Below are 14,445 nucleotides of genomic sequence, written 5' to 3' on the forward strand. Positions count from 1 at the left end.
ATGAAATGATCTCAAACTCACCTTCTATTCACACTTAACCTTAAATTGCTTATCTTACGGGTTTTATGAAGGAATGACAATTCCTCTAGCGCCATCAGATGCAGGCCTAGATGTGCAATTGCTAGACTGTTCATCCAGGCCTTGGTATCTTCCATATCACCTTGCTTTTTTGTCATAGGGGAGAGACTCGCCCTGCATTTACTGGGACAACTTTGAAGGTGTGTGTCAAGCACATAATTTATAGAAAATAATAACTGTGTTGCAATGAAACATTCACATTCATGAATAACAGTGACATTTATTGTGAATATGAAATATATACAGAATATTCTAAAAACATATCATTAATAGCTATGCATTCTACATAGACTAACACTCTAAAAGCACATAAAAACAAACCACAATACGTCAACTGAAATGCAAGGTTCTATATATAAAAGAGTGTTAAATACAGTGAACTCCTCATTTAGTGCTTCCTGGGGACTAGACATTTTATATTTCAAAATGACAAAAACACTGAATGGGGATTCAGATTCAAGAATGTGTCCCGATACTTTTGATCAGATAATGCATGTATAAAACAAAGACAGACAAGGAAGAATTATAGTTGACAAAGTCTACCCCATCAGAAAGGAATTCATTGAACTTTAGTAACACTGAATTTTTACCATTTTGTTCATCCAGCATCTTCTCATCCTGCGAGAATTACAACGTATAGTCCAAATAAAATACAGATTACAATATGATACAATTATAATCACTATAATTTAGCTATGATAACTGAACTGACAAATTCTATGCTTATGGAAGACATGAAACTTTGAAATACGTAGGTGGATCAAAAGGTTAGTTGCACTAACGCGCCGCAGCAGCGCGCTGTGTGTTGCAAACAAGGGCACAGCGGAGAAAGGGACAGACACAGCCCACACGTCTGTTAGGCAGGTCGCTGTGGTGTCTCGTCTAGTATTGTGTGAATAGCGTCCAAATGCAATGGCGCGTCAACTGGACGTTCACTCCAAATATGAGATGCGTGCGACAATCCGATCCTCATGGGCCAAAAGGCAGAATTGCACGGACATTCATCGTGAAATTAGTGCTGTGTATAGGGAGCGGGCCATTTCCCGGCAAGGTATCGTACAGTGGTGTCAGCAATTCAAAGCCGGACGCACGGATATCACGGACAACCATTGCGATGGCAGGCCCGCAACGTCCAGGACCCGTGCAAAGGTCAACAGTGTGAATGCGATCATTAGACAAAACCGGCGCATTAAACTGAGAGAAATCGCGATGCAGCTGAACATGTCATATGGCAGTGTGTTCGCCATTGTTCACGAGGACTTTGGATATCGTAAGCTGTGTCAAAGATGGGTCCCACGTCTTCTCACCGATCAGCACAAGGGACAACGTTTCCAATCCTCCCTGGCATTTTTGCAACACTATGCCGCAGATGGCAACAGGTTTCTGCGGCGAATCGTCGCAGGCGACGAAACGTGGGTCCACCACTTCACCCCCGAAACGAAGCGAACATCAATGGAATGGGTGCACCCCTCATCATCACAATGAAAGAAGGCCAAGGTTCAACCTTCAGCTGGTAAGGTTATGGTGACAGTGTTCTTTGACATGGAGGGTTTGCTGCACGTGGAATGACGATCAACACGGCGTCGTATTGTCAAACGTTGCACCGGTTGCGTAAAGCGATTAAATAGAAGCGCCGGTGTGATTTTGTTGCACGATAACGCAACAACTCACAAGGCCCGCCAAACGAGAAAACTGCTGCAGTGTTTCAAGTGGGAGGTCTGGCAACATCCACCCTACAGTCCCGACCTAGCGCCATGTGACTTTCATCTGTTCGGTAAGCTCAAAACGGAGCTCGGTGGTCGATGTTTCCAGACCGATGACGAGGTGAAGGCCGCTGTCTCCGAGTGGTTGCAGAACTCTGAAGGAAATTTCTATGCATCCGGCATCGACAGTTGGTTGTGCGTTCGCAGAAATGTTTGAAGTCTCCTGGAAACTATGAGGAAAAGTGACGTTACAGTGTATGTCGTTATAGTCGTGTTGCTGTTGTATAGGTGGTGTAATAAATGGCCATAACTGGGAAGTGCAACTTATTTTCTGATCTGCCCTCGTATCTGAAAAGGTACAGAAAGAACAGTTATACAGTTAGGATCTGAAAAAAAATCTTTGGCATTTTCCAGAGATACAAATAATCGCTGACATCTGAGAAGGACTGGAAAAGAGTGATTTTGCAGGAATGAATCGATCTATGCCAGTCTGTAAGGTGTGCACAGTGAAATTTTTTTTTTGCTTTACGTCGCACCGACACAGATTGGTCTTATGGCGACGATGGGACAGGTAAGGGCTAGGAGTGAGAAGGAAGCGGCCGTGGCCTCAATTAAGGTACAGCCCCAGCATTTGCCTGGTGTGAAAATTGGAAACCACGGAAAACCATCTTCAGGGCTGTCGACAGTGGGGTTCGAACCTACTATCTCCCGAGTACTGGATACTGGCCGCACTTAAGCGACTGCAGCTATCGAGCTCGGTGAAATTTGTTTAAGATTGTGGGGCGAGAGTGTTGGGGGGGGTGTATTTTTCATGGAAGAGATTTGGTCGTCTCATAGCTTGTTAAAAGGCAGAAGACCCCAGACTCTCACTAATCTGGTCCTCAATAGTCCTGCCCCTCAGTAATCCAGCTGCTAGCTAAGCAAAGACAAACTTCTATACTGTTAAGAATTACTATCAACAATAATGTCCGACTCGTTGGCTGAACGGTCAGCGTACTGGCCTTCGGTTCAGAGGGACCCGGGTTCAATACCCGGCCGGGTCGGGGATTTTAACCTTAATTGGTTAATTCCAATGGCACGGGGGCTGGGTGTATGTGTTGTCTTCATCATCATTTCATCCTCATCAAGACGTGCAGGTCGCCTACGGGAGTCAAATAGAAAGACCTTTACCTGGTGATCCGAACCCGTCCTGGGATCTCCCGGCACTAAAAGTCATACGACATTTCATTTCATCAACAATAATTGTGCTACTGCTATTAACTGGACACAATAAAACATGGCACAACAGCCCCGAAGGGCCATGGCCTACCAAGTGACCGCTGCTCAGCCTGAAGGCCTACAGATTACGAGGTGTCGTGTAGTCAGCATGACAGATCCTCTCGGCAGTTATTCTTGGCTTTCTAGACTGGGGCTGCTATCTCACCGCCAGTTAGCTCTTCAATTGTAATCACGTAGGCTGAGTGAACCTCGAATCAGCCCTCAGATGCAGGTAAAAATCCCTGACCTGGCCGTGAATCGAACCCAGGGCCTCCGGATAAGAGGCAGACATGCTAGCCCTACACCGCAGGGCCGGCAATTTGATACCAACATTGTGCAAGTGATTTTATTTGCAACTGTGGCTTCATTTACAATACAGTAAAAGGCTTCAAAAAGTAAGCACGCTACATTAGATCTGCAGCAGAAACTGGAAATTTTAGGCAAGTGACATTAGAAAACTCCATTTTTGCTGATACAAACTAGAGCTGCAACTGTTTATGATACCAGTGAGAGAGAAAATGATATTGAGGAATATGAGAGCTAAATAGGCAGTGAAATGAGAAACCAAAAGCTTATGAAAGAATGAGAACAATCAACTAGATTACAGATGGTTTATATAGCAATCCAGTAAAGGATAAAATTGACTCTCACCAATACCAAGTCAAAAGTGAAGTTTAGGGGTGAAACATCAGAGACATTTGAAATTAAAACTAGACTACGGCAGGGAGATGGGCTCTCACCACTATTATTTAACTGTGCTCTAGAAATGGTAATGAGGGAATGGTTTAGAAAATGTCCCCCCAAAATAAAGATTGGCCAAAAAATCAAAACAAATTGCCTGGGTTTTGCTGACGATTTAGCATTACTAGCAGTGGACATAAAAGAAGCAAAAACCCAGATATCAGAACTTCAAAACATTGCAAATAAAATTGGCCTCAAAATATCATTTGAAAAAACAGAAATTATGCCCCAAAAACCAACACAGCTAAAAGAAGTCACCATAAATGGTAATAAAATCAAAATAGTAACTCAGTTTAAATATCTTGGAGAAGTAATAACACATAACTTAAATGAAAAAATCTCAATCCAAGTAAGAACAAATAGATTAGCTAAAGCACAAAAATTAACATGGGATATCTACAAAAAGAAATGTCTATCAATAAATACAAAAATAAAACACTACAACACAGTTATAAAACCGGAAGCTACATATGCAGCAGAAACACTCTTTTACCTGAATAAACAATCAAAGACTGACAAACTTCAGAAAATTGAAAGGAGGATTGGAAGAACCTGCATCAACAAAAAATACCAGAAAGATGGACAGTGGCGGTTAATACCTAACAAAGTCGTGTACAAAGAGCTAGAACCCATTACAGATACTATGCGTAAGAGGAGACTGGGATTCTTTGGACATATCATGAGGATGCAGGACTCGAGACTTCTGAAACAACTAGTACAACACAATCTCGTCTCAAAAAATACCACAACAGGATGTAAATGGATCAGAGAAGTAAGAGAGGATCTGAAGGAAATAGGCCTTACAACAGAAGACACCAAAAATAAGATAAAATTGAATACAAAACTCAAGAATACAAACCTCCGCTTTACCCTTACACAAAACAAACCAACAACACGCACATTTTCAACTGAGGAAAGGGCACGAAGATCGGAGCGTCTGAAGAAGTACTGGGAGGACCGCAAAGCCCGAACAATCCCTTCAAAGAGACCTGAACGACGGACTGACTAAAGTGATCCTATGTGGTCATACAAGAAAAAGAAGAAGAAGAAGAAGAAAGGATTTCCTATCAATGCTCCAATAATAAAGGAAAAAGCAGTATTCACAAACAACTTGGTGGAAGTGAATTGTTTGCAGCAAGCGAGGGTTGGATATCAAACCATTAAAAATGACATGGTGTGTTCAGTAGCGATATAATGCTTGTGCAGAGATTGCATGACAAAGCATGCCGCTGTTTACCATCTTGGCAACTACGCATTCAGTAGGAGTGACACTGAATGTAGGAAACTCAAGGATTAATCTTTTCTATCTCAAATGTTTCTGAAATGTATGACAACATTGTAACATCCAATTTCATAAAGTACAGTAGGTAGGTGATTATTGTTTTAAGAGGAAGTACAACTAAATATCCAACTAAATTTTTCACACACTCTGCACTGCTCTGTGCAAGGAATGGCTTGATTATCGAGAGTTTACTCACCCCGTTATATAACAACACTTTCATTGAGTGATTCCTCAAACAGTCATCAGATTTAATACATTATTGGACTGCTGAGAAAACCTCCAAAGGAAGTTACAAAATAAAATGTTAATTAAGGTCAACCTAATCAATACTTGCTTCACTCGTGATGAGTTACAATACCATTCAAGTAAATTCCTCACATCCAGGTTCACACACAAGAGCAGACTTCTATAGCATTATTCAAGAATGCTAAACATACCATGATATTCTACATCACAGTCTGGGAGCCAGTCTATTTTATTATGAGTGATGCTATTACAAATAGTAAAGAAAAAAGTCCCAATGAGACAGTGCGACACAGTTGTGGGCTTTAGATAATGAAGGTTTAGAAAGTTCATATTGACCATGCTACTGATTCGTTCAGATTTCAGTTCCATTCAGCTGGTAGTACTACCAGAACCGTTGAAGCTCCCTTCTTGCCCTCGTAAAAACAAAGTGTCACTAAAAGTTTTGCAGATTGTAAGCTCAATTTCAAATGGAACGTCTTATTCTGAGCAAAGAAAAAGGACAAGAGAAAGGTGACAAATGAATAACATTATGCCCGATACTGTTGAGTGGAACAAAATAATGCTAATGCTACACACTGCTGACTTGATCGTTACCGTTAACGTCACATTAGTTAATGAGCTTGTTATAGTGTTCTGTGAAATGCAATGTTCATAACGCCACATTAAAATCTTAAAAAGGTGTTAACACTCTATTGGCAGACTTTTAACAGTGGTTGATGAAACTGGCCTTTAGCGTGTGAGATGTATGATACAGGAGATGTGCCATCCGACTCCTAGGAAAACAGGCGCTGACACATGTGAAACCTACTTTCCCATTAGTTTAGTATCTCATGCATGCAAAATTTGAATACATATTAGTTACAGAAAAATGGATATGTGGAAGCTGAGGTGGGAGAAGATCAGTTTGGCTTCAGAAGAAATGTAGGAACACGTGAAGCAATCCTGACTTTATGTCTGATCTTAGAGGATCCAAATAAAAAAGGTAGGGCCCACGCACGTGGTGTTTATAGATATAGAAAAAGCATTCAGTAATGTTGATTGGACCAGGCTATTTGACATTCTGAAGGTGACAGGGATCAGATACCAATACAGAAGAATTATCTACAATCTGAATCGAGGGTTTTGAAAAAGAAGCAGAAATCCAGAAAGGAGTGAGGCCAAGCTGCAGTTTGTCCCTCACCTTTTCAATGTTTATATAGAACAGGTGGTAAAAGAAACCTAAGAGTAATCTGGGAAGGGAATCAGAATTCAAGGAGAGAAAATCAAAACTCTTGAGATTTGGTGATGATATTGGTAATAATGTTATTTGCTTTACGTCGCATTAACTGCTTTAAAGGTTTTCGGAGATGCCCAGGTGCCGGAATTTAGTCTTGCAGTTCTTTTACGTGCCAGTAAATCGACCCACACGAGGCTGACATATTTGAGCCGCTTCAAATACCACCAGACTGAGCCAGGATTGAAACCGGCCAAGTTGGGGTTAGAAGGCCAGCGCCTCAACCGTCTGGGCCACTCAGCCTGGTGATGATAGTGTTATCTTATCTCAGTCTGCATAAATTCCTACCCGTTAATGGACAGGGTCTTGGAGGAGGAGTACATGATGAAAATAAATATAAATAAATCCAAAACAAAAGTAATGGATTGCAGTTGAACGAAGTCAGCTGATGCAGGAAATATTAGATTAGGAAGTATATGAATATTGTTACTTGGGTAGTAAAATAACTAATGATTGCAGAAGTAAGGACATAAAATGCAGATTAGCACAAGCAAAGAAGGCCTTTCTTAAGAAAGAGACATTTGCTCACTTTGAACATTGATATAAGAATTAGAAAGATGTTTTGGAAGACTTTTGTCTGGAGCATGGCACTGTATAGAAATGAAACATGAGACAATAAATAGCTCAGGAATAAAGAGAATAGAAGCTTTTGAAATGTGATGTTACAGAAAATGATGAAGGTAAGATGGGTAGATCGAATCACGAATGAAGGGATACTGAATCAAATTGGTGAGAGAAGAAAGATCTGGCAAAATCTAACCAGAAGAGGAGATAGAATGATAGGACACGTCTTAAGATATTCAGGACTTGTTCGGTTGGTTTTTAAAGGAAAGTATAGGTGGCAAGAATGGTAGTGGTAGACAACAGTATGAATATGACAAGCAGATTAAAGCAGATGTAAGATGCAGTAGTTATGTAGAAATGAAAAGATTAGTACATGTTAGGGTGGTATGGAGAACTGCATCAATTCAGTCTATGGGCAGATGGACCAAAACCCAAACAACAACAAAGTTACAAACTTTCAGGGATGGCTAATATGAATAATCTTCATATAGGAACCCATACTTCTTTCAGTAGGTAAGAACCATTTTATATTCCATTTGAAATTTGAATTATTAATCCACAATGCTTTGAATTAACATTATAATAGGCTATATGAAAATTGTTCATATTGATCCTGTCTTCCCTGAAAGTAGCTGTGCCCATACGATTATTATTCCCTTGAAGTCTGTATGTAATATAGTCAAGTTCTGATGTACCATGGACCACATATCACACAGGTCTTCCAACCTGGGGATGTGGATGGCAAATAAAACTGGCCTTACATCCATTTTTTCATTTGTACTACATATCAGTGGTACACGGAGCACAAAAACAGCAAATTTATACCACTTCAGTAAATACATACTGTCAAGTAAAACACATTCGTTAGAAATACAGTAAAACCTCGTTAATTCAAAGTCGTGGGACTCAAAAATCGGACTTCGAATTACGTGATTTCGAATTAACCGCCTATTCGTAATTCAGAAGTGCCAACCCTTGTTGTGTTACAAAATATTCTAAGGCCCATTACTGCATGCAGTCACCTCGATTCACAGTTTAAACCTTTCAAATGCCATGAAAAAAACTATTTCCAAAATGTATCCAAGAAGGTGCATTTACAGTATTCAAATAATGCACTTGGATAACTCGCTGACCAACATAACTTCACGCAACGAAAGAAAGAAAAAAACCACGATTCAAAGGCGAGGAGAAATCCATGCTGGCTCCCATGTGCAAGTGCTTTATTCATTGGATTACTGTATTGTATGCATCTTAGATGCCCTTAAAACATCATGGCTAATCAAACTTCCTATGACTATCCTTCTACGATTTCCCGCCATTGCACTTCTCTCGTACTTCAGAAATGTAAACACTTGCTGCATCACAAAGTATTCTAAGACCCATTAATGCATGCAGTCACCTCGATTTCAAATGATATGGAAAAAACTATTTCCGAAATGTATCAAACAAGGTGCATTTACAATCTTTAAATAATGTACTTGGATAAATCACTGACAAACATAACCTCACGCAACGAAAGAAAAAAATCACACAATTCAAAGACGAGGATAAATTATGCTGGTTTCCCTGTGCAAACTGCAAATGCATTACTTTTTGGATTACTGTACTGTTTGCATTTTTAGATGTCTCGTACTTGTACGAAAAGTGCCCTACGCCCTTAAAATATTGTGGCTTATCAAAATTTCCTATGGCGAGGGGATAAAGTTTCTCACTTCGGTGTGCATTGCAAACATAGTACAATGAGCCCCACCCTTGTACGATTCTCCGGCTGGCACTTTCTCCTTTGAAACCATAAGACCGTTTGGGCTCGGCGTTAAAAGAAAACAATGCAGTTTCATCGGCAATGACAATATTGTTCGGTGCCTACGAATGGATTATATGAGCCACGCTTTCCTGTCAACTGTCGGCATGCCAGTGTTCGCGGATTCTGTTTTTCCACACACTACCTGCTGCGTGACATTACGGCGTTCCTACAAAAGAATTCCGATTTCATTCAACTTAGCAATTATGAAGCACACTGTAGATACACCGACGTGAGTGTAAGTGCGTAAAAATACCCCTCCATGTTCCAGAACATGTGTTCTATCATGACGCGGATAAATTTTGAATTTAAATTACTCTGTAACGTACTATTGTTTTAAAATGTAAAGGCAGTTTCGAATTAAAAGTCTGAATTTTGGTAATGGGGCCGATATTGTACTTCGAATTACGAATTAAACAATTGAAATAACATGCAAAACCGTATGTCATGTTTCTGTGAACGAGGGCTTCTTCGAATTAGGCGGAATTTTGAACTAACTATTTTCAAATTATCAAGGTTCTACTGTACTAATTCCATCAAAATTACACTCTCCAGTCTCAGTACAAATCATTCCCTTCCTATTTATGTACATATATACATGTATGTTCATCACTTATCCATATTCATTTACAATTAATATATATTTTTTATATACACACACACTATTAGTTGGCGGTTTTTATCCTTCATCTTTTGTATTTTGGGACTTTGAACAGCACTGACAATGGATTGTAGGTGCTTTTCTAATTATATTTTCATACGATCAGTCTTTTTCTTGTCATGGCTACCTCGAAAGACAGTCCAGTCCTAGAATTAATTAATCTGGTACTTATTAACATACTGTAGTTTGCAAAATTGCAAAGTTTTATATACTAGTCAAGTTTTCCACCCATTGTGGAGTTATTTATGGTTGCTGTACATCCCGTATTATTGCCGGCAGGAACAATCGATAATCATATCATACACCATGCCTCTTCCTGGAGCTGTAGGTCAAGAACAGAATTCCACACAAAATCTGGTAAGAAGGCAATGGTGTATGAATCTGTGTATAAAAGTCTACCTCTGGTGGTATACGACATCCCCTGAGAACATTGTGTGAGTACGGCAAGTGGTACCCACAATTATAAATCCCTTTCCTTGCTCTTCAGTGGAAATTTCCACAAGATAATGGTATAATTTACTAAAAAACCAATAAAACTTGTATAGAGTTTATACAAACATATAAAACAGTCATTGTGCTTCCTGTCTTTTGATGTTTGTTTGTAAGTAACATTCCTGTAGTTGGATGAATGACGTGGATTGTGCACCTCACACCACGATGCTGTTGGCCTGGAAATATACACACATTATATTAACAATACAGAGATCAATACAATCACGAACTACATAACAAACATAGAAATTGGCTAATGTTTGATAATTAAGAAGTATGATGGTAGCAACAGAAGGATGGCTCCCTTCACCTTCAGCATTCTACATATCCCCACTAGAGTTCTTGCCAATCTACAGCATTATCTTACACAGGAATCTTATTTCCTCATCAACCCCTGAAGATGTAATGTAGAAATAACATTCAACAGCTGCAGATCAAGACTGAAGGAGACCACACATTTATTCAATCTGGACTGACAGTTATCACTGACCTGGGTGAAAAGTGCGATTACAACTCGTATTGATTTGCTGATAAAAAACTCAAATGACGAGTGTTGTAAAAACAAGCAACAAAATTGTTTCTGATTTTGCAGGTCTTAAGGACAAAGGAAAAGAGAAAACGATTGTGGATGAAACGGTGGTTGTTAAACCAAAAAATTTGCTGCACATGAAACTTGTAGTGATTACATAGACTTGGAACGCTGTGTGGAATTTTATATGTTCATGTGTTAATTTTGTATATTCATGTGTTCATTTATTTATTTGTTTTTGTGTCTCCTGTGTGTGGGAATATTTGGAAGTGTTTGGTTATGAAACCGCTTCAAAATTATTTAATTATTGTGAAAAATTAGGAGTTCCCGGTTGCATCATTTTGCGTCAGTTTGGAAGGTTCTCGATGTTACACGAGGTACGTGATCAGCATTTATTGCTGGGCCCTTATTGGCTATTATAAAATTATTTGTGATTGGCGGACGAAGGAAAATAATGGACGCTCATTGGTTGTTTCACGATTTCACGATTTCCTGCAGAGGAGTTCTTGGCGAGAGCCAAGCTCTTCGAAGCAGTCTTGTATTTATTTTTTTTGCTATTTGTTTCACGTAGCACAGACACAGATAGGTCTTATGGCGATGATGGGAGAGGAAAGGCCTAGGAATGGGAAGGAAGCAGCTGTGGCCTTAATTAAGGTACAGCCCCAGCATTTGCCTGGTGTGAAAATGGGAAACCACGGAAAGCCATCTTCAGGGCTGCCGGCAGTGGGGTTCGAACCCACTATCTCCCGGATGCGAGCTCACAGCTGCGCGCTCCTAACCGCACGGCCAGTTCGCCTAGTCTCTTGTAATTTTGACCACTGAAGGAAGAGGTTGCCTTCTCCAGGTGATGGGGCCTCTTGGCCCCCTCTGATAAGGTAAGCACTTAGCTTTTTCATCTTTCTGGTAGTAATCTTCAAATGTAGTGTTCCGTTTAATTTCTTTTCTGTTTTCGAGTTCAACATAACCTTTAAAAGTCGATGTAGGCCTAATTTACACAGTACAAGATTTCCAGAAACTGACTACAAACAGTATACCGAAGACCAAATTACAATGGAAGATTAAGAAAAGAAGGGGTGCTCTTATATCTAATGTGCTTTATTTTATTAGATGAAAGAATTAAAAACTAGCTGTGGTCGATTGTCACTTGGCTTGGCATTACCGTACTCATTTATTTATTCAGGATCAGCAACAGCATAACGCCATATTAGATTTTTCGAAGAGTTTGGCTAATCAAAGTTGCTGAACTGAAAGAAGTTTTCATGGTAAACTGACAAAGACTCCCCTGTAATATTGAATATAAAGTCCAGGAACATCGGCCGAAAGGATTCGTCACACTGACCATGCGTCACCTCGTAATCTGCAGGCTTTCGGGCTGAACAGCGGTCGCTTGGCAGGCAAAGACCCACTGGAGCTGTAGTTTGGTCTGGTTTAGGAGTTTTTGTAAGATTATAATCATACATATTTCATTTTTGTGATGTTTAGCCAAATTGATGGTTTTCATTCATTCCCGGATTTTCCGTTTTCACGTGTTGTACGTTATATTTTTAGGGTCCCTCAAAAAACGGAGAATCGATATTCCACTGTAATCACTGAGCTTTCAGGCAGGAATTGAAACTGCACAAATTTAGCATTTTATTATTTTCGTATACGATTATGTTATTGAGACCAGATTGCCAAGTACTGTTTTGGTCCTAATGTAAGACTGGGAATTTCACAATTTTGTGTTGAAATGTTATAAAAACCGCAGTCGTTTTATTTGCGCACGTTATATTTAAAAACTTTGCATCGTTTTGCAATCGTACCGACTTATACAGCGAGCACGCTTTCCAGCTGAGCTCAAGGTCGCGAATAACCATAAATTCAGAAATTTTGATGATATTTTTTCTCTTTCCAATGTGATTGTGATTAGTGAAGAGCAGAAATGAATATAATGAATTCGAGAACTTGAGAATCGATACTTACATTCGAAACCATATTCTCGAGTTCAACATAACCTTTAAAAGTCAACGTAGGCCTAATTTACGTGGTACAAGCTTTCCATAAACTGACTAAGAACAGTATACGAGTGACCAAATTACAATGGAAGATTTAATGAAAAAGGGATTTTGCCATCATGTTGGGTGCTTTTGTATCCAATGTGCTTTATTTTATTCGATTAGAGATTTAAAAACTACTTGAGGTCGATTGTTGTTCAGCTTGGTGTTTTTAGGTTTTTCTAAGTTTGACTGATGTCTGTTGCTGAACTGAAAGAAGTTTTCAGAGGAAACTGACAAAGTTTCCCTGGTAAAACTGAATGTAAAGTTCAGAGTTTTTAAGTTTTACAGATATTGGACCCCGCACACACACAATTTTTGTGGCTATAAAACAAAAAATGGGGTCCAATATGCAAGTAAATGCGGAACTGTATATAAAAGCCATTAAAATTTGTTTAACTCGTTAGTATTTTAATATAGCAAATTGCTTCATCAATATATATATCACCCCATTTTGCGGATTATTCACGTCTTCTCTACCCCCAGTTACCATGAATAATCGAGAGCCTACTATATAGAACGTTTCACCCGGAAGGACATGGGTTTGAATCCCCGCCAGGAAGTCGTCAAATTTAAGAAACAAGGTTTCCACTTCCGGACATGCATATGGCACTGAGGTTCACTCAGGCTACACCAAAAATGAGTACCAGGTTAATTCCTGGGGGCAAAGGCGGCCGGGCGTAGAGCTAACCACTCTACCCCCATCACATGCGGAGGTTAACAATAGTGGAGACTTTGCTTTTCTTTGCTTTACTACTTATATAGAAGAATTTTCTGTTCAGCTTACCGCTATGAATCGATTGTAGTAGTTTTTATGCAGTCCCACCACCTTCTTAAGGTCCTCAATGGAAGTGAATTGGCCATTCAGTCTCCTAGAATTAAAAAAAAAAAAAAGTAAGTGTTTTAAATAGTATGTGAATGGACAGTCAAAGAACATCTAGCGGTTTACAAAGCTTTACTCCTGCAGTAATGCCTAGATAAATGATCCTAAGATGGAAATGTTCTACATATAAAAGTTAAGCAGAAAATATTAGTTCATTGCAATAACAAACAGTAAAACCTCGTTAAGATGTTTGTGCAGGGACAACAAAAGACTGGGGCGAAACGCTGGCAACCAAGAATAAGTTAGCTGGAAAATTTATAATGCCCAATAATGGACCAACTATATTTGTATTATAAATTATAAATATTCATAATTTTACGCATTCGGGACAAATATTTCAGGTTCCCTATGGGAATGAACATCTATTATATGATGGCCAAGCAGGCATCCATTTTTTGAAAATGAGACAAAGTCTCTCATAGTGCCAAGTGCACCAAGCAACCTACGCAGTGGCCTGCACGGTACGCACTAGTCGTGCGTCTTGGTAGGTTGCTATTTACCAACTGATGAGCCCAATGTAGCACACTGGGGCGAAACGCTGGCAACCAGGAATGAGTTATGGAAAATTTATATGGGGCGAAACGCTGGCAACCAGGAATGAGTTATGAAAAATTTATAATGTCCAATATCAGACCAACTATATTTGTATTAAAAGAAGAGTGAAGCAAACATCTCAACATGCATTAAGAATAAGCCAAATATGGATACAATAAGTGATGGGACAGAAACTACAAACAGTAGACAGTTTTATATGTGTGGGAAGCCTTGTTGAGGAAAGTGGGAGGAAGAGAAGGAACATAAACAAGCAAAGCATAAAGGCAGACCACTTCCTTAAGTATTTGAGAGGTTTAATATGGAGTGCAGGCATGCCACAGAGGTGCTAATAGATTTTATATAACACC

The 14,445-nt window shown here is 39.5% G+C and overlaps 1 protein-coding gene across 1 annotated transcript in view; it reads right to left on the reverse strand.

Moving 5' to 3' along the window:
* Positions 1 to 9,635: 9,635 nt before the first annotated feature.
* LOC136878719 (kinesin-like protein KIF22) overlaps positions 9,636 to 14,445 on the reverse strand; it is a 47,405-nt gene continuing 42,595 nt past the window's right edge. Inside the window, exons 4-5 of the mRNA XM_067152167.2 lie at positions 13,448 to 13,532; positions 9,636 to 10,274 (exon numbers count right to left, since the gene is read on the reverse strand). Of these exons, the coding sequence (XP_067008268.1) occupies positions 10,254 to 10,274; positions 13,448 to 13,532 (106 nt within the window). The 3' untranslated portion in view covers positions 9,636 to 10,253. The remainder of the gene's footprint in view (positions 10,275 to 13,447; positions 13,533 to 14,445) is intronic.

The sequence above is a fragment of the Anabrus simplex genome, chromosome 8 (assembly GCF_040414725.1).
Source record: "Anabrus simplex isolate iqAnaSimp1 chromosome 8, ASM4041472v1, whole genome shotgun sequence".
Lineage (NCBI taxonomy): Eukaryota > Metazoa > Arthropoda > Insecta > Orthoptera > Tettigoniidae > Anabrus > Anabrus simplex.